Genomic DNA, 23,327 nt, shown 5'->3' with positions numbered 1-23,327 from the left:
TCATCCATGTTTGTTATTTTACATATTTATTTAATGAAGTCTTGTATGGAATGCATTACATTTAAACTTACCAGTTATAATGTTAACATCATACAGTTTGTTAAAACTGTAATAAATAGCATAAATGTGAGAAATTTAAGAGCATTAGAATCTACAGATGAAACGTGTGGCAGATCATTTAACCTGAAGCATTGTCTTTTTCACATTTGTTGCATTCCAAATGTCAAAACATCCTGAAAATATTGGCAGAATATGTCTTTCATTGATGCACCTTTTACTTGCCAAAGAATGAAGATGCAAGTATTCTAGCATCTATCGATGTGACACTTGTATATACTAATGCATTTTACATAGAGAAGCACAGAATAGAATGGTTTTGAGTATATATTAACCAAAGCAAGCCCTAAATACACATTTGTAAAACATTTAGACTAGGTTTACTTTGAAAATTAATATATTTTATGAAGAAAATATTATAATGTTATACATTCTTTATGCAAAATTTAACAAAAACTGTTAAGGCATGAACTTTAAAATATGAAACACTGCACAACAAAACTTAATTTTCAGCATATTACAATCATTTTTTTTTCTGTAAAGTTCAGTTAATTCATTGATTTCTTAACAATGTTTAACATTTTTATACAACATACGTACTTACCTAGAGTATAGACTATGATGACATCAGGCACAAAATGACCAATAACTGATAATACTGTCAAGCCAAAACAAGTGACGACACAAAACTGAGGAAGAAAAAAAAAAACACAAGCAAACATAATATTCTTGATACTTTGAGTTATTCAAACTTATCCCTCTACAAAAACTGATGGCATATATTTTATAAATGTTTTTTTTCCCTAAATTTAAAGAAGTTTTCAAACCCATTATTTTATGTGTGCCTTCTTCAAGACCACCATCCTGACTGCTGAAACACCTGTTGGTCTGTATGAGCTTTCTTCATATTTACAGCCTTACATGTACTTTACAGAGAGGTCTGTTCACTTTTTTTCATAACTAGCTTCATGCATGTAATTTTTTTTTGAAACCTATTAGCTTTGTGTGATTACTTCTCATGACTATTGTTCTATTTGACTTGAAAACATTGACTGGTTTTGTGTGAGCTTTCACAGTTGAGCAGCTTTGCAATGAGAAAAGATACTGCTCTAGTTGAACATTTGACAACAGAGAACACTCCAGCATTAACATTCACCTATTTAAGGGGTTAATTACACTTTGCAAGAACAACTGTCCATGGTTCATGCTACACTTGGAACTACTTTCTACATTATCTATCATATTGAGTCTGATGACCATGAATAAGTAGTACTTAGTGTCTAACACCATAATTTCTACTGTAACAGCAAGATCAAACTTTAACAATATAACCTAACAAGTTTTCCATGACTCCTATACCATGTACAGATGTTGGCTTTGAAGACCATATTTTATAAAATTAAATGAAAAAATGTTCATTGGACAACTACAGTTAATATTGTTTTGCCCTCTTTATCAATTTTGAACCTCAAGATTACAAATCTCCATCGACTTCAAATGATACTACAAAAATGTTAAAATTGAACAGCTTAGCTTTCTAGATTAGAGAGCTTTTTTCATCCTGAAATTTGACAAATGAGGGCACTCTTTTAGATTGATATAAAACACTGTTGCTCTTCTAAGTGCTTTGATGAAGGAGGTTTTACACTTCTACCAGAGTGCTGAAAGCAAAGCTCCTTTCTTCCAAATATTGAGAGTTTTGGTTCTGCACTGCTTAAAAATATTGCTATACAAATATCTTCTCTCAGGAAAGGCTGTGACACATAACTTTCCCACCATAAGTCTACTCACTAGTAGAGCCACATCTCTTACATGTAGTAATGCACCACTGCATTAGCAATTAGTGCAACTAGTCATCTATACAGACCAAGTAATACTAAAAAACGTTTAGTAGCAACATCAACAAATATAGGTACACCAAACCCAACAAATTATCTCAACTGACCAACATGTTCCAATTTATGAAGAAAGAAACAGATGCATGTAATAAGCAACTCCCAAATCTGTAGATTATGGAAAATGCATTACATATGCTACATTTAAATTTTTTTTATTAAATTTCTATAAAATTAAAAAGGAACAACCAATAGTAGAAGGGTAAAATATACCCAGCACCAGCAAGTTTCTCATATGCTTGATAAACAGATAAAAAAAATAGATTAGTCTAATTTTTGATAGAGTAACTGTTGTAAATACAACTTAACCATCTAGACAACACAATGTGCTACTCACACAGTTAAACTTAAATAAAAAGAAAAAGAATCAAATGCAAACCAACAAAATTTAAGAACATTGTGTAAAGTTATATTTTATTTATTCAGAAATTGTATTAAATATAAGGTCCTATGATCAAGAGAGCAAAAGTAAAAACATCTAGATATCAGTAATGTGAATTTAAAACAGTCTAAAAGAAGCAGTAAACTTTAAAACTTTCAAGATTACACTTTACTTACTAAGATCACACAAAATGCTACTAATTGATATTGCCTTATGTAAAAGTTCAAACATATTAAAGTAAGAAAATACAAGTGTTAAACATTCTTCTCTATTTCAGCAACACAAGTTTTGCATGATTAAAAGAAAAGGAAAAAAAATATATGTGCATATAATTGGCAAAAATTCAAGTGACATTCCAGGAAAGATTTAATATAAGGGTAGAATAAGGAATTATGGGGAGACTATAAAGATCTTGCATATATGGACAGAAAACAGAGAAGCACATCCAACTGGAAGAGAACTATAGCTGGAAAGTAAACTTAACCATGCAATATTTAAGAAATTCAATCCCAGAAACTTTAAAAGTGAGTAAAATTAAAAGGATGTGCCCCTAGATGCAGCATGGCTAGGACTTGATGTATGTACATGGCAAGTTAACTGCATCCAAAATTCATGCCACCAGGAACTGACATCCACGAGGAGGTAGGATGAGCATCGTACCATTAAGTAATTCAACTGCAATTTTGACATCTAACTCACATTTGTTTTTATGTTTCGCAGTGGAAAATATCACATCATCTACACCAGTGGAATACCACTACCCTATTCCAAAGTGAATGGTTTCAAAATCATTTCAATATTTTGTTTGTATTCCATTAACCTATTCAAGAGGATGCCTCCACAGTCCACCACCACAGCAGCTTGGAACTCGAAATTGGTAAGGACTCTCTAACTCCACAAAAAAAAAAGAAGGTAAAATGCAGTGGAGAGTCCAAAGGAAATGACAACACCCAACACTCAAGATTGTACAATGGGTAACAATGTAACCCTCTTTTTAAAAGCAGTCATACTGATTTATTCAAAACCAGGTATGGAAGGGATGGGCAACTATCCTCTTCTGCTCTACCCATGTAGACCATAGGTGAAAACAGTCCAGAACAGGTAAACTTATGAAGCAGTTCTATCATGAAAATAAAACTAGAAGTGATCTTGTGGAACATCCCATCTTTGCAGTGTGCATTGATGGCCAAAGAATTATAATATATTAGTCTACATGACTTGACAGTGTGAATATGAACAGTTAAATGAAAACCTGGTCAGGTACCAATTCCCACAGAATGGGATCCAAACAATGAACATTAGTTAAAGGGAAAAGAATCCCTAGAAAGAAAAAATAAGAGGAAAAAACTTACACAGTCAAAGTTTCAGTGAATTCTGACATTTTATAACAGATACAGGCATAAGATGATAACCTGAAGAGGAAGAAAACTATGATTCAATGAAAATAGTTGGAGATTAATGTATCTGTGTACTCACCACATACTCAACTGAAGAAATATCTTCAAAAGGTAAGGTATCAAATTGGGTAAGAAAAACACAGAATAAAGTATCGATGAAAGATGATAAAAAGGAAGAAGCCAATCAAAGGAAAAGCTGAAACCAACTGGAAAAGGAGGAACAAGAAAGAATATAAAGAGAGGACAGTTGCTAAGGAAAAAAGAGGAAACGAGCAACACCACAGAAGAAAACCATGCAGACAATATACCAGTAAAGAGCACATATAGGACATAAACGTCTATCAAGATCAGGATGAGGATAAAAGTGTGAAACAGAAGGAAGGAAAAACAGCTAAACAGAGGAGCTATCCTCATGAGCTGCTGAAGTGTGAGGAAGGAAAAATGATATAGAGAAAGGAGAAGATATGCAGAAGAATAAAGAGTACAAGAAACATCAATGGTAAATAAACAGACCACTACTGTCCACAGGCAAATAAGAGATGAAAGGATGATATATGTGAAGGTGAAACACTGAGCAATGGGAGAGTGGTTCACGTGTTGGCAAAGTAAGGAGGTGCAGGGTCACATAAATACTTCCATTTGGAAAGGCAGCCTGATGCAGCAGACAACAAATCCAGAAGGATTACATTCACAGTTAAGTGTGCAGGGGAGAACTAACTGCAGGATCAGGAAAAACAAAAAATGTGAGACTGGACCCTCCAAAAATCCAAGACCAAGGAAACAGAAGACCCCCAATCCAAAGGAAAGGAAGTTCACATTATGAAGTACTATGGGTAGAACAGGGAAACCCTGGTCCAAAAACCAATGTCAGAAAGTCCATTTGCATTGAGAAACTCCCATGTGGTAGGTCCAGAAAGAGGCTAACCATCAGGAGAAGCTGGATACGTTGTTGACAACCAGAGGAAAACCAAGAGTGAAGACAGAAGACAAGGAGGTCTCAATAAAACACTGGTGATTGAGGGTGGTGAAGAAGGGGCAAAAACAAAGGAAAAGGAAACACAGGGAAATGTTGGAGCTGGAAAAGTTACAGAAACCAAAGCTGAGATGGCCAAGAAAGAGCTGTCAGAAGATCAGAACACACAGTGCCAAAGATGAAAAAATAACTCAAAGAAAGATAACAGGAAGATAGACAAATGTGTAGGTCCAATCCTGCTTAAAAACATCAATAATCAGAACAAGATGAAGAAGAACCAGAAATGATAACCAATTTGTGGTTAAAGATCATAGCAAAAGCCTCAATGGGAGGAGTGCTCCATTAAAGTGAAAACCACTAGAAAATAACAGGATAAAAGATCGTGCAGGCAATATATAACAGTGAAGAGAACATATAGGACAAAAATGCCTATCCAGATCACAATGAGGATAAAGGTGTGAAACAGAAGGAAGGGAAAGCAGCTAAACAGGGAGTTATCCTCATAAGCTGCTGAAGTGTAAGGGAGAAAAAATGATATGGAGAAAGGAGAAGATATGCAGAAGAATAAAGAGTACAAGAAACATCAATGGTAAATAAACAGACCACTACTGTGGAAGCACCCAGAACACTACTAGATGATTTGTGATCAGGTGGAGAAAATGAGCCAAACTCCAGTCTACAGCAAGAAGCTTCAGGACACTGATAAGATAAATCTCAAATCTTCAACTGATCAGCCCCCCCATACCCAAAGGGATGCATTCATGAAATGTGGAAAACTAGATGAGGAGGGATACCTGCCAACATGCAAGTCACATTTAACTACTGATGCTGATTAACAACAAGGGTAGGAGAAAGGTTAATAAGAGCCAACAAAGGATCCGTGGTTATGGTAAACCCACAAAAGAGTCTACATATAAGATCATTGAAGATCACATCACCAAAAACAATAGAATTTTGCAAGCTGTAGTCACACTAAAAGCTCATACAACAAAATTGAAAACGAAAAAGGTGTTTAGAAAATGAAAAACACCCAATTGGACAAGACAGTGGATAGACCACAGTAGAGTCTTTTTCATCTCAATTAACAGTCCATTATAAGTACCTCCAGGAGCAGCTGATAAGAGTAACAGGTGGACTCCTATTCAAAATGAGTAAATAGTAACCAGCTGAGCAAAGAAAGAGAAAAGGGCAATGTGATACCATTTAAGAAACAAATTCTTTGAACACCCAACTAAACATACAAGACCAAATCAAGTCCAAAAGGCAGTGCACAAAACAGAGAAACTACCAGATGAATAATAAATTGAAGAGAAAGTTTTGAGTAATGAAATATGTTATGCTAGTTAACATTTTTGTCAATGATAAACCTGTAAGAAAAAACTTACCTACAGGTCAGAAAGAACTCCAAGGTAAAATGTGGTGGATTGAGAATTAGAATAAGGCAGTATAGACCTAGCTTATAAAGGCCACCAGCCTCCAGTTTGGTGAGAGAAAAACAAACAGCCTGAGGAAAGATGATGAAAAGATGTAACTGCTTGTAGGGATAGAAAATATTTTACCACCTCAGACAGGTGCAGGCTAGAGGTATAATCACAAGTCATGGGAAAAGAAAAAAAAAAAGAAACTATATATGTAATTATTTTCTACTACCATTCAATACACATAAATGATTCACAGACCCAGCATTTTCCAAACTTTTGTCATTCACAACCCCTTTAATAAATATAGTTTCCTATACACACATCTGTTTTAAACTTACTGAAAAAGAGAGTTAAGTGATGAAATAAGGATATAATACATAGATACATTTTAAAATGCTAGATGTATTGTAGTAATTATTTATCACGTTCATTAACAAAATATATATTAAAACACTTAATTTTGGATAAATGCATTCCACAACTGACTCTACCCTAATTTCTCATACCTTTCCTAAAGATCCCCCCATCCCTATGGTGGGGTGTACCCAACACTTTGGGAAATGATGCCATAAACCATTACTGAGAAGGTTAGAAGGGGAAAAATATCACCATGTCAGTGTGATGTACAGAGAAGAAAAACACAATATATTCAATAAAATGGTTCATTATAATTTTACACATTCAGCTACAAACTAATACATTTTTCATGCTGATGAGAAACCCACTTGAAGCAAAAATATATCTTAGGTCAAACCTAAAGATGACCTAGGAAGGCTGAAATGTTGCTCTCCGCTTTATTAGTGAAAGTGTTAGTACCCATACCAACCATCCTGAGATATATTAATGCATTTTTTCTTAAACAGATCTTGCTGAGCACCTTGTATGAATACCAAGCTGCATGCAGGCTTAGAGTCATATAAGAATCACTTACTAAACCATGATTTACTTCTCGCAGCTGCCAGTAATCATGGACCATTCTCTCCATGGTTATCTGCCATTCTTTGAAGTACAAGCTACACCCTGGCACCTCTTTCTCAGAAAATCTAAAAGTTAAGTAACAATAGAAATGAAATGTATAATCATGTGTAATGAGAAAAATAACATGTTGGTTTTAAAACATAAAACAGCTCAAAGTGGGTAAAAATCTTATGATTACTTTAACATGTATTAAGATATGTTTGTCATTTGAATTAAACAAAAAACATATTTTTAGTTTTATAGGCCAATACCAGTAATACTATGAATCCAATATGCACTGTTGTGACTATCTCCTATGAAAATATGACAGTCCAAAAGTACCAGGTTATCAAAATGCATCATTCAACAATCCAGACAACACAAGATTTGAGTGTTAGTGAAGTAGGACAGGAAGACAACACTGTAAGAGTGAACATAATGTAGTGTCACAGGAAACTGAGTCTATGAGACTGATTAATGAATTCAGACACAAAGAAATTCCAAATGATCACAAGAATAGCATTAATAACTTTCTAACTTGAAGAAAATTAGGATGTGAATAAAGTGTGCTAACAAATCAGGTGACTTTCAAAATATCTACAAAATCATTTTTGAGAAAACAGAACAGTACAAAGTTTCTAAAGATTCATGTCAACCTTATGATGCAAACACAACATCTCAAGTAAACACAGCTTCATCACAAATTACTAGGTTAGTAAAAAAGCAACACACCAGCCAGTTGGTCTGCCAAGATCAAATACAGAAAGTGTAAATATTTTAGTTTGTGATAAATGTTATAACAATAAAACAAGATCTGAATGTTACCACTCTCATTTTCCAAGAAGATAAATAAGGTGTTTCAAACCCAAGGTTTTACATTGCCCTTTTGGTCAACAGCACTGAAAAGTTGATGAACAAAGGAAGCATTCTGTTTTAAAGAAGTCTGCACTTATATTCTTAACATGCCATAACCAGAATGGAGTGAAAATACAATGACATAACCATAGACCTTCCTGAAACTATTTGGCAACATTTTACAACACAGAATTTCAATAATGCAAATATGAAGTGTTCTTATACATCAAACAATTAATTCAGGTAATCAAATACAAATGATTTTAAAGTGAAAACAACTTGTTTAAAAAATAAAATAAAAAGAACCAACATCAGAAATTTCTAGACCTTAACTTTTGAAAATCTATGCAATATCAACAAACTATTTTCAAAGAAATTCTGAAGAATCCCAAAGTACATGAAATGGAAACTTAATATTTAGAAGGCAGCTTAGAACCAGGAATATCACAAGATTAACAATATTTGTTCTAATACTTCCTTAATGTCAAGCTTAATGCACCTGTACAGACTAATACATTGTGGCATGCACAGGTTCTTCAGTAGAATGACTACAACATGTACAGAAGAATAAAACACACAAATTAAATTTTATCATGGATAAAAGAATAATAATAAATAGCTTCAGAGAAGCAGATACAAAAAATATTGTCATATTTTGATATCTAAGTTAACTATCTTAAACAACAAGTAAAGCCTAAATAATATTTTAACACTATTATTCAAAGGTATATATATATTTTTAAGAACTGCCTTACTTTAAAAAAAAAAAGTGAAACTTACTGTTCTTGACCTTGGCTTTTAAACAGTTGACTGGTCACTAAAAGTTATTAAAAACAAAACCTTTTAAGTTAAAACATTTACAATACATATTATCTGTAACAGAAGTATTGTAGCTTAACAACCTGCACTATAATTAATGTTACCTTATTTTAATACACATACCCACTACTGTATTTATAAAGTATTCAATATTTTAGTTCCTTGTACTCACAGTATTGCATTATTTAATAAATACTAGAGTACTTATATATCTACACGTATATAAAAAAGATTATTAACATAATACAGTACCCTCCAATGACTAGCTTAAGTACTTCTTAAAGTCAAAGTTAAGATAAATGGAAAATAATGGTATTTCAGTGAATGTCTAGTATAATCTAAGAATTGAAAGGAAGCAAGGTAAATGGACAACAGTTACATACACGTCTTTCTCACACTATAAAAAATGAACAAAAATAGAAAAAATAAGAAAATACTAAAACCCCTAACATGTGAGGATAAAAGCATCCCCAAAAAATTAAAGTTCCAAAATTTATAGAAATAAATAAAAATATGACATTTCTATAACCATGGTAAAAAAAAAAGTTATTTTCTTTACACCTTTACTGGGTACACATCAAAAAGATGTAGAAAGCTCAACCCAACAAAATATAAGTAGGAAAATAAAATTACTGTGTGTTAGCAGTTACAGCTCAATCAGATATACTTTTCTGAGTTCAAATGATGGCAAGTTTTCTCAGTCAGAAAGCTGAAACATACAAGAGAAAAAACAAGCACAAACAATACACACAATCAATACACCTGGAGAAAGTGTGTACTGTTGTATATTCTAAATAATTAAGTTGTATTGGGAATCTTTCAATCTAGAGTTTTAAAAAAAACAAAACATTTATAAACATGTACATGTGTTAAAACTATTTAAGAGGAGAATATATCACCAGTACAAGATGCCAAGTATTGTTTATATTTCTTTTTTTATGATCACATACTTAATATGGGTTCTATTAAGCTCATGGAGAAGAAATAGAAAAGATATACCAATCTATCAGTTCTACAATTTTAAAGACTGCCAGAAATATTTCTTCTTTTTTTTGCTTCTCTTTAGCCTTACAACAAAACAGCAGTTGGTTAGACAGATAAGTAGATATATAAATAAACAGATTGGCTTTTACAGCTTCTATCCCTTGATGACAAGAAACCCACTTGAAATGAAAATGTATCTTAGAACAGGTGGTATAGGTATTAACACTTTTACTAAAAGGCAGAAAACAACATTTTGACCTTCCTAGGTCATCTCCAGGTTAACAAAGAGAGACTTTGTAACTGACTGTTGCCAGGCACATATCTTAGGGACAACTCTTTGTTAACTTGAAGATAACCTTGGAAGGTTGAAACATTTATATGCAAAAACGGCTCGTTTGGGTTCAGAAAATATTTTACGTAGAAGAGCGAACAACGTTTCGACCTTCTACATAAAATATTTTCTCAACCCAAACGAGCCATTTTTGCATATATATTTCTCTACAAGTGGGTTTTCTCGACATCACTGAGGTTGAAACATTGTTCTTGGCTTATCATTAAAAGTGTTAATATCCATACCAGCCATTCTGAGATACACTGCCTCTATACCTGTTGCTTGTAAGTCTTTATAATGTGACCTGTTTATACTCAACAGTTACAGAAAATTCAGTTTTCGAGACATAAAACTATAACTTTCCCACACCAGTTCATAATCCTTAGCTGTATTATAGTCAGCAAACATGGTCACCATTTTAATGTCAGCCAATTAAAATATTAAATTTGATTCACATTTCAAGATATTTGTCAAGTATATTCATATTAAAATAAAAATTCAGTACATAAAACATGCATAGCAAAATGCACGTTTTGTAGAAAGCATGATGTTAACAAAACACCATGAATCAAGTTTAGTTCACTGTATCTCAAAAATATTTTAATTAAATAAAAAAAATAATTATTCTTGGATCTAAACCCAAACAGTTACATAGCACCCAAATGTAAGCCTTCTTTTTCTACACTGTACACAACAAACTTTGTACATTTCAAAAGCTAAAACTGCTAAAAAAGAGTAAAATAAAGAATTTCAAATGTAACAATAAGTTATTATCAGTCTTACTGCAAATTTACAAATGTAACAAGTTATTATCTCAGTCTTACTGCAAATTTACAAATGTAACAATAAGTTATTATCAGTCTTACTGTAAATTTACAAATGTAACAATAAGTTATTATCAGTCTTACTGTAAATTTACAAATGTAACAATAATTTATTATCAGTCTTACTGTAAATTTACAAATGTAACAATAATTTATTATCAGTCTTATTGTAAATTTACAAATGTAACAATAAGTTATTATCAGTCTTACTGCAAATTTTCTCCCCTCCCTCCCTGTTAATTCTAAATTTGGTCTTTTCACCATTTATTGGTAAAACAAGTATAATCAAAATGATCTTAAGTGTGAAAAAAAAAATGAATTAAGCATTCAACCTATCAGAATTAAATCAAAATTGGTAGCCAAACTGATAGCTATGGTGATAGCATTGATATAACTTTACAACAAATATTAAGCCATTAGTTAACCAGGCTGCATGTTTTGTTCAACGTGGAACATGATGCTGAGCAAAACTATTTTTGTCAAATCTGAGTTTGGATTACCACAGTCCAAGCTACACAAAGTGAAATATTGTTAAACTATTACCACTGTTAATAACACTGTGTCATGCAGACTGTTATGGCCACACAACCCACTACTATATGTCTTGATCAGGACTTAGATTGCTTTAATTTTATTGTTTCTCACTTACATGAACAATGTACACATTGCTTTCTAACAACTTCAATATCTTTCTTACAACTTGCAGAAGACAATCTTTCAGAGAGAAAAATGATAAAAAAATATAATAGTTTTGATTTGGTTATTATAAAAATGGGAGGACAAATTTAATTTTTGGTGTTAAAATAGGAAATCTGATAACAAATATTATCTTACCTCCAATCTGAGGCCAAACAAAGTGTACCCATGAATTGTAAAGAAATATGAAAAGACCAACCACAGCAACAAAAGTATAAAAATGTCTGCAGCAATATACCATTACCCTGTAAAAAAAAAAACATGAACAATAAGTTTATCATAACATGGTTTCATCATCAGTTCCTTACCGTATATTTAACATAAAACTTATTACAGAAACATTTATTTATCAAAAATTACTACTTTTTCTCACTTTCAATGACAATGAAAATTTTTATTTTTGAAAACATTTCATTCCTTAGAAATAAATATTTAGTAAAATTAATGAAAGAAACATAATATGAAATCCAACTTTTTATTTACAAAATACACTGAGCTTGCACATGACACCCTGAGCAAATATCCAAGGCAGACAAATAGTTTCTTTTAAAACAATAGTTTTCATAAACTAATGAATGGTTTATGAAAACATTAGATTACATAGAAAAAACTGACCATAGTTAAGATGGGGTTGAAATTCATTCATTCAACTGGTAAGAAGATATTCTGCATATAGAAAGTCAATTTTCTGACAGAAGAAAAACTATAGATGGTGACTGAAATGTTAACAAATCACTGTTACAAGCCCTACCATTCTACATACAGTTCGTAAAAGAATGTATATAACACTTTGTTAGCAGGAGGTCATGGTTAACAAATTTTTGGCATAATATCAGAGAAAATTATGCCAACTACGTTACAACTTAATATAAAAGATAGAAAGTTAGGTAAAAAAAAAAAAGAAATGCTTGATCTGAACCACAATAAATAACTACCATGAACAGACAACAGTCAGATAGAGGAATATTCTGGAAAATATATATCTATAAATACACACGCACATATACATACACTTTTTTTTCTTAAACAAAAATGTTAAATGAATGTCAAAAAGCCTGTATGTCAGCTCATAAAACAAAAATTATATTCAGGCAAAATACATCATTGCCAATGGCACTTCTAATGTTAAATAGATGCCATAATTAAAATATCTCTAAAATAATTGTGGTGTGCTGAATGCACAGTGACAGCATGTATACAATAGGTGGGTAACTGTAATCTGAATGTCACACTGCAGATACATTGATAGGGCAAGGGTTTGCCCTTACAAGGGAAATTGTATGATAAAACTAACAAATGCAGATCCAAGAAAGAACATCTTCCTTCTGATTACTTCACAAACTAAATGAACAGTGATTGAAAGTAGGTTTAATTTGAAAAGTTAGTTCATAAGTTACTCACTTTAAATCACATTACCACTGGTACAAAGCTGTGTCTTTGATGGAAGGCATCAACAAGCTCCTTCCCTTGCTTACTGAAATGTTCAGGAATCCAGAAAACCTAGACTGTGATATGTGATAGTAGGGAATGGATAAGTATTCTCTGAATATCCATAAAAACTGGATTGGAGAATACATTATTTCAAGGCATTTACACAGTTTGGCCACTTACTACAGAAGGTTCTATTAGTATACTGCTTAGCTTCTATATAATCCATAGTTGATAAGATTGCATACAACTCAGTCATTATCACTTAATCTAAAGAGGGAATCCTATGAGCAACTACAAAGTTGCAGTAAATCATGAAAGAACCCACCATCACCTGATTTTGAGCCTACCATAAATAGTGATAGAGAAGTCAGTATTTCCAGTCAGGAATATATAATTTCTTCAGGTGACTCAATGAAAGAACATAAGAGGGGAATAAGGTGATGATTAGATTTAACAATGTCATACAGTATCAGAAACAATTTCAATCAACTTGGCCTGGATACAAAGACCAAAGATTAGGACAGCAGACTGTTTGCAATAAGCAGAGCTTACTGAAGTATGAAAAGACATTACAATGTCAGATGCTGTGACAATGATCAGAGCTTTTCAGGATACTACAAATAATGTTACAAAAGTTGAAGTGAAGTGGAAGTTCATAAGACTCTGTATATAAACTCTAGATTGCAGAATGAAAAAATGAACCCAATCAGAACTAAAACCCTAATCATACACAAGGTCTGCCACTACATTCTCAACAAGGTATGGAGGATAGACAGAGATCCACTGCCTACTTTACTCATGATAGATCACAAGGGAGTATAATCTGGATTGGGCAATGTTTAGAAAAATAAACACCATGAAGATACCTCCAGTAGTTTTGTGGAACACTCCATCTCATGGGTGAGCACCATGATGACCCTACACTGAAAGGCAAAACTTGCCATTGAACTGTAAGACATGAGAAAGCTCTGTAAAATTAAAATAAATAAAAAACAAATCCAATCAGAGATGGTAAGAGGCATGGAAGATAACAACCAGAGGTGGTGCAATACCTGATGAAGAAGAAATGGCCAAATAAAAGGATGTTCAAATTCTTGTACGAGTTATCATCTTTAACAGATAATGAAAGTGTGAAGATATAGTGCAAAATGTAATGACTTTAATAGGATGTTGCATGGAATTTCTAATGTAAATCTCTATCTAGTGAAGAATATGCTACATGATTAAGCTGATAAAGTAATGCAAAGAGAATAATGAGAGAAAGAACATGAATAGAAGAAGTAATAAACAGAATGAAAAGACTGAACCAGGAATCACAAAAAAGGAAAAGTGTAAGACACATAATAGTGGAGTGCATGGTTGGGACTTAGGAAATTGTGATTAGAACTGGAGTGACAAGACAGATGAGAAACCGAATAGAATTGAAAAGTGTAAAAGCACAGTCTGATTCACTTATCACAGACTACATTGCACAATATCTGTCACTTTCTTAGTAAAAAAAAAGTCCAATGCTATTTTAGTATTTAGCTTAGCATGAAAAACATCTTGTTGTCCCACTTAAGACAAAATATAATATACCATCACTTGTGACTTCATAATACAAAAATAAAAATAAACAATATCTGCAGGTATAGAAGCATTTTACAACTAAAATCAAAACTTAATACTTTCATAACAAATGCAAATATCACAAAAGCTTATGTGCAAAAAAAAAAATCTTTACACAGCAGTGCCAAATTAAGAAATGAAGACCAAACAATCAATTAAGGAGTCAAATGCATTTGGAGAGTGTATCATACTCCTATCGCTAGTGAGATGTCACGAGCTTACTTGCACGTAATAATATGATGTAGAAATGAGTTTAGGTGAGAGTTTACGTACAGTGGGCAGCACTGAACTGAAAAAGCTATATATATACATATTGGAAAGCAGACCATTACTCAACCCTGAAGGTAAAAATCTTTCAACAAGAAACACCAACCTCAATGTTTTCAATCTTTTTAAAAATATCATTAAAATTTAATTTTATAATGTAAGAGACTAAAACAAAACAAAGCTTTAATGATGGATAAAACAAAAACAATTTATTAAAATTAAAACTTTCAAACAGTTACAAATTTTATCATTTACAAAAAAACAGTTTGTAAACTTGGGCAGAATGAGGTACAAACATAAATAAAGATTAATTTCAGTAATTAAAAGAATTGGGAAAAATAAACTGAAGAAAATACTAATTGCAATACAAAATGTATATAAAATTCATCAAATAAAACACATATCCTTGACACTCCATTCTGGAACTGTTTAATTATGTAAGAATTACAAAAGAAAAACCCAGATGACAAAATGCCACTTAACCCATGAAGGTTACCTCTCATCAAAATATAAATTAAAAATTAAACCTTAATTTTAAGAAACTTTCACTCCACCTAATATTTTTTTAAACAAACTTAAATAAAGCTTTTCACATTCTTCTACATATACCCATCCATGAGAATTGTAAGACCTCAAACCAACAACAGATACAATATACATATACAGTATATACATGTATGCTAATTGTCTGTAGTGAGTCAATATTCTATTGTAAATATTATTAATATTCATTCATGTATAACAAAAACAAATACATATACATGTATAAATATATATAAAGAATATAAGAAAAAGTACAATGCTTAGCCCATTAAAATAAATTATCATCCAATCTAGAAGAAAATTTTATGAGACCATGAACTACATTATCTGTATCTACATGTAGGCTTCCACAACTTAGATCACACATTCAAACTCATATATTTCCATTTTTTTCATTCACCACTTAAACATACATTCCATAGAAAGACTGTCCAAAAACTCTAAACACACCTACCAAATCTATTTTTTAATGGCTTTAAAGAAAATAAACATATTCCTATTCTTCATTATTTCAGGAACCTGAATTCAAATGTTTTCCACATTTTTTCCAACCTGAACAACACTACTTCTCTTACAAGCATTCAATTCACTGCTTACAAAATTATACATGTTATTAGTACTATATCTAAGAAAAACCTTAAACCTCCTGCAGTAATATCTTTTTGAATTTCATTTAACCAAGAATGAGCAACACCAATGCCTCAACATTTTAAGCTCTATCCAACCATATCCGATAATATTACTATTTATGTGTCAGACCTATTGGCTGATTTGTAGTGAACATTTATGAGTTCACAGTACTTTTTTTCTTCTGTGTACTAGATACTAGATGTGGCTGATTAACTTGATATCAATTACTTATGAGAACTGATTTGTGTTACATGATGTAACTGATTAATCAAAATTATGATTAAATCAGTTTATGTTACAGAAGTAATGAATCAAAATTAGTGTTTAGAAATATTACTATTTTTTATTACCCCAACTACCCAAGCAATTAAACAGTCATAATGGTTTATCATTATGTTTGATTAATTGTTTAGCTTAATTGATTGGTGCCAGAGCCCATGAAAGTAATTACCTAATTAAATTTACAATTTCTAATTATTAAGTTTCTTTGTTATTCCAACTGTCTAAGTCTCATTTGAGACTAACCATGTAGTTGAAACTTCAATATAATCAATTATTAAATCCACCTCTATTAGACATAGATAACTGAAAAAAAAAAAATCTTTCTAATAGCTTTACAGTATCAAGATCAACAAATCACACTAGTTATAACAGTCAACCAGCTTCAGTAGCTCATAGTTGCACAATTATATACATGAATACTGGCATTACTATATTGTATCTATTTTTGCATCTGTTATTTTACTATAGATCATTTTGCTTTGAAAATAGTATATTTGTGCTTTATTTCCATCATTAGGTTTCTGACATTTTTAAACATCAAAAGTTTCATGCAAACAAACTATTATTTATCAGGCGATTTATAAAACATGCAATGTGCAAAATGTGAACACCTATTTACATACTACATTTTGTTTTTGGTCACAGCACATACAATAATACATGTAAAAACTGAAAATCCTTTACAACTGCTTACCATTTTGTGATAATGAATGAAATTACATATAAAAATGTGTTAAAACTAGCATTATCACTCATATCAATACATTTCAAGCTATAACACTTAAATGTTCAATTTTGAAGCTTTCATTTTCAGCTCTATATTGTTACAACTATGCCATATTGCTAATGTTTTTTAATGTTTTTACATTATAATTGAAATATCGCTTTTAATCTTCTTAAGTTTAAGGTTTAAAGAAAATTTCGAAAATCCTTATGTACGATTACACTATAATTTAACATTTAATACCAATAATAAACATAACTATTAGTATTGACTTATCCTACTACTAGTACTACGTCAACGTAGTACACAAAGTAGCTTAGTGTCAAATTACTACAATAGTAGTTGTTGCCCATAATTTTATGCAAGATTAAAGTTTTGTAATAGTACCTGTACTATACTATACTAATGTAAGGCTAACGGAATGGTAATTCTGACAAACGTAATTACGTCTAACGTTAATCACAATTTTCCAAAACTTGCGCTTTCTTAAAGCATCAATTTAAAACTTTATTTGTTTTAACTTTTATACATTTAAAGCTAGTTTTTTTCATTTAACATCTCACAATTTCTTTAAACAAGGCTGCAGTTAATGGCAAACTTTTTTTTTTTAATTAGTTTGTTAAAACTTGGTATCTTACCAGAAAAAACAGTTAATTGCAATCAAAGCAACGGCGCTTATATAAGGCTTCTCCCATATTAGAAGATTTTGAAGAGAATATATATCTATTTCAGGTAAGATAAGTCTATTCAAAAAATTACAAACTTCAACTTTTAGGCTTTTCATTTTTGGCTATAATTTTATCGAAACAACTTGCAAGAATCACTAGTGTCTATCACAGCATCTGCCTCTCCATCTAACACCCAATCTTCCTCCCATTGTTAGCTCACAATCATGGATTCATGGTCGGTTTGTTTTGGTGGTGAAATGACGTCATAATTACCAGCATTATCACGTGACCAAATGTTGGCAACATTGCGTTTGTTAGTATCAAACACATAATTAGGTATTAAAATAGTAACATTTCCGCATTTTTGTTAAGAATGGTTTATTTTGTAGTATTAATAATTCGTGGAGGTTAAAATCTTTCCGATGTAACTTATAATTTAAATAATCATGAAAATATCCTATACAACAATACTAATGTTACTGATATTTCTCAAGGTACGTTCAATAACTTTTATTCTAATTACAAACCTTCAAATAGAATACTTAAGCGAACGAAAATTAACCTATTATTTTCATAAGTGTACCGTTTATCATAATATTAATTCATTTTTCGTTCAGTGAGATTTAGTGTATACATTTTTGTTCTACTTATATAAAAATAAGTAAAAATGGGGCAATGGAGTAAGAATTGTCATATAAAATCTCTCCAATTATGTATAATTGAAAAAAATATTCGAACACTAAAAAAAGAAAGAAAAATATCATGTAAATATAAACATTTTTATTCGGTTATAATTTGATTCCAAATTTACTGACATAAATCCATAAAATAGAAGTTCAATAAATTGTACTTGTCGTGACGTAAACGTACTTGTGTTTGAGATCTACTAGAGAAAGAACTTGAAGAGACACTGAGTTATTTTTAACACATTTGTCCTTCACTCGGCACAGCAAAATCTTAAAAAAGAAAGAAAGATAAAGCTTTCTATGTAGAGGATTCACAAAACGAAATGTGTGACTTTTCCACTTTAGAAATTACCTTCTTCAGAAAAGTTTTTCAGATGACTGAGAACAAAAGAATTCTATAGAATTAACTTAGAATGTAACAAAAATAAATAAATATATATATATACGTAATGTAAGAAACAAACAACTGAATAAAACATCCGAAAAATACAATTTTAACACCGTAAATAGAAATATAATTTAATGTCCTCAGTTGAATCACGTACAATATTCCTCCCTTCAGTGTGAGAATAATACTACCGATATATCATGTCATACACTAACAAGTTTGTTTAACTTTTTCTGAGAAAAATACAACTTTTGTTTGAACTAACGTCCATAAAGGCGAATATTTGGGTGACTGAAAACTTAAAAGTGCATATCAGTTGAATGGAAAGGCAATATTATATCAATCTTAAGTTTACCAAAAATATAATGTTTTATTTTATTACGTTTATATAATCGTAGTGTTTATTTGTTCTTAAGAGCAAAGCAACATAATGAAATATTGGTGTTCTGACCCTCACGAGAATCGAAACTCAAAGTTTAGTATTATAAGCCTTCAAACTTATGGTTGAGCCACCTCGAAGAGTAATCGTTCATTTAAGAATCATAGTATTGCAAATACCCGTAATAAAATAAGTATCACGATGTTAACTGATAAATTATCAATAATTTATAAAGTTCGTTCGTTTTTTAGATCGTTTTCGTTACATTTAAAGTGTTTTTGCGAATTTTGTTGTATATTTGTTAAAGTTGTTGTTGTTGTTTGGAATTAAGCACAAAGCTACACAATGGGCTATCTGTGCTCTGCCCACCACGGGTATCGAAACCCGGATTTTAGCGTGCAAGTCCGCAGACATACCGCTGAGCCACATTTGTTAAAGAGATGATAATTTTATTATCTTTACAATCGGGAATTAAAGTTTTAATAAAATATTATAAATAAGTGTTTGTGTGTTTTTCTTATAGCAAAGCCACATAGGGCTATCTGCTCAGCCCACCGAGGGGAATCGAACCGCTGATTTTAGCGTTGTAAATCCGGAGACATACCGCTGTACTAGCGGGGGGGCATTATAAATAAGAGAAATGCAATTAAATTTTTATGAATGCCGTATAAATCTTTTAAATCATCGACTTTCGCTACAGACTGAGTCAATCACCTTGTATTAAGGTTTCTATGGTATCACAAGTTCGCTCAGTTTAATAACCTAACGTGTTAAGGATGACTCACTGAAAATGGCTCAGTGAGCACAAATTTATTTCCTAGTTTGTTGAATTTCGCACATAGCTACTCGAGGTCTATGCGCATTACAAGTCTTTATTTGGGCTACTCTTTTGACCATTGAATTCCTGTCTCACCAAATATGCTCGACCTTTCAGCCATTGTTGCGTTATAATATTATGGTCAATCGCACTATTTGTTGGTAAAAGAGTAACCCAAGAGTTGGCGGTGGGTGATGATAACTAGCTGCCTTCCCTCTTGTCTTACACTAGTAAATTAGGGACGGCTAGCGCAGATAGCCCTCACGTAGGTTTGCGCAAAATTTAAAACAAACAATTATAAAATATTCAAGACTTTTAAAAGAAAAAACTGTAATAGTATTACTTAAGAATTTGAAGTAAACCGTATTGGAGACATGGGTTATCGGTCATAAAACAATTCAATAATGTTGTTAAAGTTCTATAGAGCAACTGTACTCGCTGTGTTGTACATCAGTATAAATCAAATTAACAAATCATTGCTTTTAAACTGCTGCTCTATGAGGCCCGATATGGCCAGATGAGTTAAGGCGTTCGACTCATAATATATAGTCGATATATCGAAGATATAGCTTCAGGTCTCACTCTATCGGGAACCTCAAAAAATTGTTTCAACTTTTTTTATTTTATTTCCAGTATGACCGGAGAGGGTGCAGATTTAAATCCGCTGTCGTAAGAAAACCATTTTTTACACTGGATATTACTGAAATATTAAATCTTCTTTATCGGAGTTTTTATATAAAACGTGAACCCTTATCCAAAAGGTGGATCCTTCTTTGTCGGAGGTAAACAGAAGAGGAAAAGTTTATCTTGAGAAAGAACTCGAGTTATGGAGATATTATCGTTTTATCTAAAGGCTTGTTGATGATACGCATTTTTCTTGACATAACGAAGAAGCTCACCCAGTTATATAAGCATTCAGGTTTATCCCTGAACCACTGGGAAGGGGGGCATGATGTTAAGATCGTAAAATTTATAGAATTAATGCTAGAACACGTAGAATGTTTTAGATGGTGTCCCAAAAATCTAATAACTTCAACAAATATCTATTTATTTGTTGTACGTTTGTTTCTCGGTTAGTAGAGTACTAGACATTGGATGAAGTATTTGGATCACTGTTTGTCATCGTGTATATTTAGTTACTAAATTTTATTAGCCATGAAACTGTATAAGTTATTTATTTCTATATTAGTCATAATAGCATGGGTGAAATATATTTTCGTTCGAATGTTACTTGTGAACTTAGATCTACAAGTTCAATTGTGTAAAAGCAATAGTGATATTAACCAACGTTACGGAAGAAATAAAAACAGCCCAACGAAAGAAAACATCAGAATGATGGTGATCAAACGATAGAGTTCACCTATTTTTGCGCCCCCGTCGCGCTAAACATGCTCGCCCTCCCAGCCGTGGGGGTGTATAATGTGACGGTCAATCCCACTATTCGTTGGTAAAAGAGTAGCCCAACAGTTGGCGGTGGGTGGTGATGACTAGCTGCCTTCCCTCTTGTCTTACACTGCTAAATTAGGGACGGCTAGCACAGATAGCCCTCGAGTAGCTTTGTGCGAAATTCCAAAACAAACCAAAACAATCACCTATTTTTTATAACCATTTTTACACATGTATGTGAAGCACAGGAGCCCTTCCTTTTTATACACTTATGATACAAGAGCATATTCTTTTAATCATAGATAACTTTTATTTTTGAGCTACTATAATTTATATTTATCATAGTAATTAGTGGCACCTGAGCCTTAACGACAAATTTATCCTCTCTCTAACACTAACTGTAATGCAATCACCTCACAATACAGATCGGAACCCTTGGTTTGAATACTTAGTGACAGTCCCACTTGGCCCGGTGGATTAAGGCGTTCGACTCGTAATCTGAGGGTGTATGACAAATATATTGAAATATCAAAAGAGCCTATAAGACCGGACAAAATTAAAGATACAGAAATCGGCAGTTATTTACTACTATAACTTGTGTGTAGATTTAATACGTAGAGTGAAATAAAACGTGTCAATTAAACAAAATTTGTGATGTATAAATTAACGATTGGAGGAAGGGGGTTTGTTTGTTTTGTTTTTTTTTTAATTTAGCGCAAAGCTACATGAGGGCTCTGTGCGCGAGCGTCCCGAATTTAGCAGTGTAAGACTAAAGGGAAGGCCGATAGTCATCACCACCCACTCTTGGGCGACTCTTAACCATCTGACCTGAATAATAATAATTCTAAGAAGTAACTCATAAGTTTGTGAAAACAGATATAATTACAACATAATAGTTATAAATAGCAAATGAATAAAAAAATTAGGACTTGACAGTAAAAATTATACACTTTTATAAATACTTAGAAAGAAAGAGTAATCCACTAAACCTGATTCTTTTTGTTTTATTTCTGTTAATGGTTTTATAATTTTCTATCAAATACACAGATTATTTGTATTTGTATTATTAGTGGTAAAAATATGTAACACAAGAATACTTCTTAGAAGTCCCCCTATGAGACAGCGATAAGACTTTTTATTTACATTGCTCAAATCATTGGTTCGTTTTCTTTCAGTATACATAGAAAATAACTTAATGTGGTTTCGATATAACAAAACACATACAAACCGCTTAAGAAGTCCTAATATTTTATTTATAGACGGAATAGGCAGCAAGAAAATTGATATTTTCAGTTTCAATTACTATTAGCAGTTGTCATTTCGTAGTTGTAACAAACAAATGAAAATAACTCAACCAACAATTTCTTATGCAACGCTGAGCATAAAGAAATTGCTTGCAGAAAAAGTGGTTCGTTAGAAATGACTCAAATGTACTACGAGAAATATTTTGGTTTAAACCCTTTTTATTGTCTACGTGTATAACTTTATTCGCTTGACTTATTCTTACAAGGCATTATACCGTAAGATAATGATTAACTAGCTGACATATCCTTTCAACGCATGGGGACAACATAATGGCCGACCCCTATCATATCATTCATCTGAGCCCTAAGGGTACATTCCAGGTTTGGTGACAACTGAACCAGAAAATTACCAATTATAAAAGTGAAATAATTACTTAAATGTGGTTTAATAGTAACATCTAAAAAATATAATTTCTTATGCGATTTTTTTTGGTAAATTATATTTCTTTGCTCCACCTTATGGTTGGTGCCATTCACTCACCATGCCACAATAATGCCAGATATTACCATTAATAAAAGAAGGTGCATAAATACAAACAATTTGTATTTTAAACAAAAAGTACACAGATTCAATGCTTTGGCCTTTAACCAATTTCAATCTTTAAAATATGCTTACTAATCCT

General features: G+C 31.9%; 1 protein-coding gene across 4 annotated transcripts in view; it reads right to left on the bottom strand.

Annotated features, from left to right (window-relative positions):
- Window positions 1-18,019, bottom strand: part of LOC143246411 (reticulophagy regulator 3-like) — a 33,331-nt gene extending 15,312 nt beyond the window's left edge. For 2 of the 4 annotated variants that reach the window (XM_076493081.1, XM_076493080.1), the window contains exons 1-5: window positions 17,715-18,002; window positions 11,730-11,836; window positions 8,718-8,754; window positions 7,057-7,168; window positions 662-746 (exon numbers count right to left, since the gene is read on the bottom strand). In XM_076493081.1, the coding sequence (XP_076349196.1) occupies window positions 662-746; window positions 7,057-7,168; window positions 8,718-8,754; window positions 11,730-11,836; window positions 17,715-17,860 (487 nt within the window). In that variant the 5' untranslated portion in view covers window positions 17,861-18,002. Of the gene's footprint in view, window positions 1-661; window positions 747-7,056; window positions 7,169-8,717; window positions 8,755-9,389; window positions 9,466-11,729; window positions 11,837-17,714 lie in introns of those variants that run through there. The other 2 variants (XM_076493079.1, XM_076493082.1) reach the window with 2 other exon arrangements.
- Between the last annotated feature and the right edge of the window lie 5,308 nt (window positions 18,020-23,327).

Source organism: Tachypleus tridentatus, chromosome 3 (assembly GCF_004210375.1).
Source record: "Tachypleus tridentatus isolate NWPU-2018 chromosome 3, ASM421037v1, whole genome shotgun sequence".
Classification (NCBI taxonomy): Eukaryota; Metazoa; Arthropoda; class Merostomata; order Xiphosura; family Limulidae; genus Tachypleus; species Tachypleus tridentatus.
Note: the sequence above shows the minus strand (reverse complement) of the source record. Positions and strands in the feature narration are given on the sequence as shown.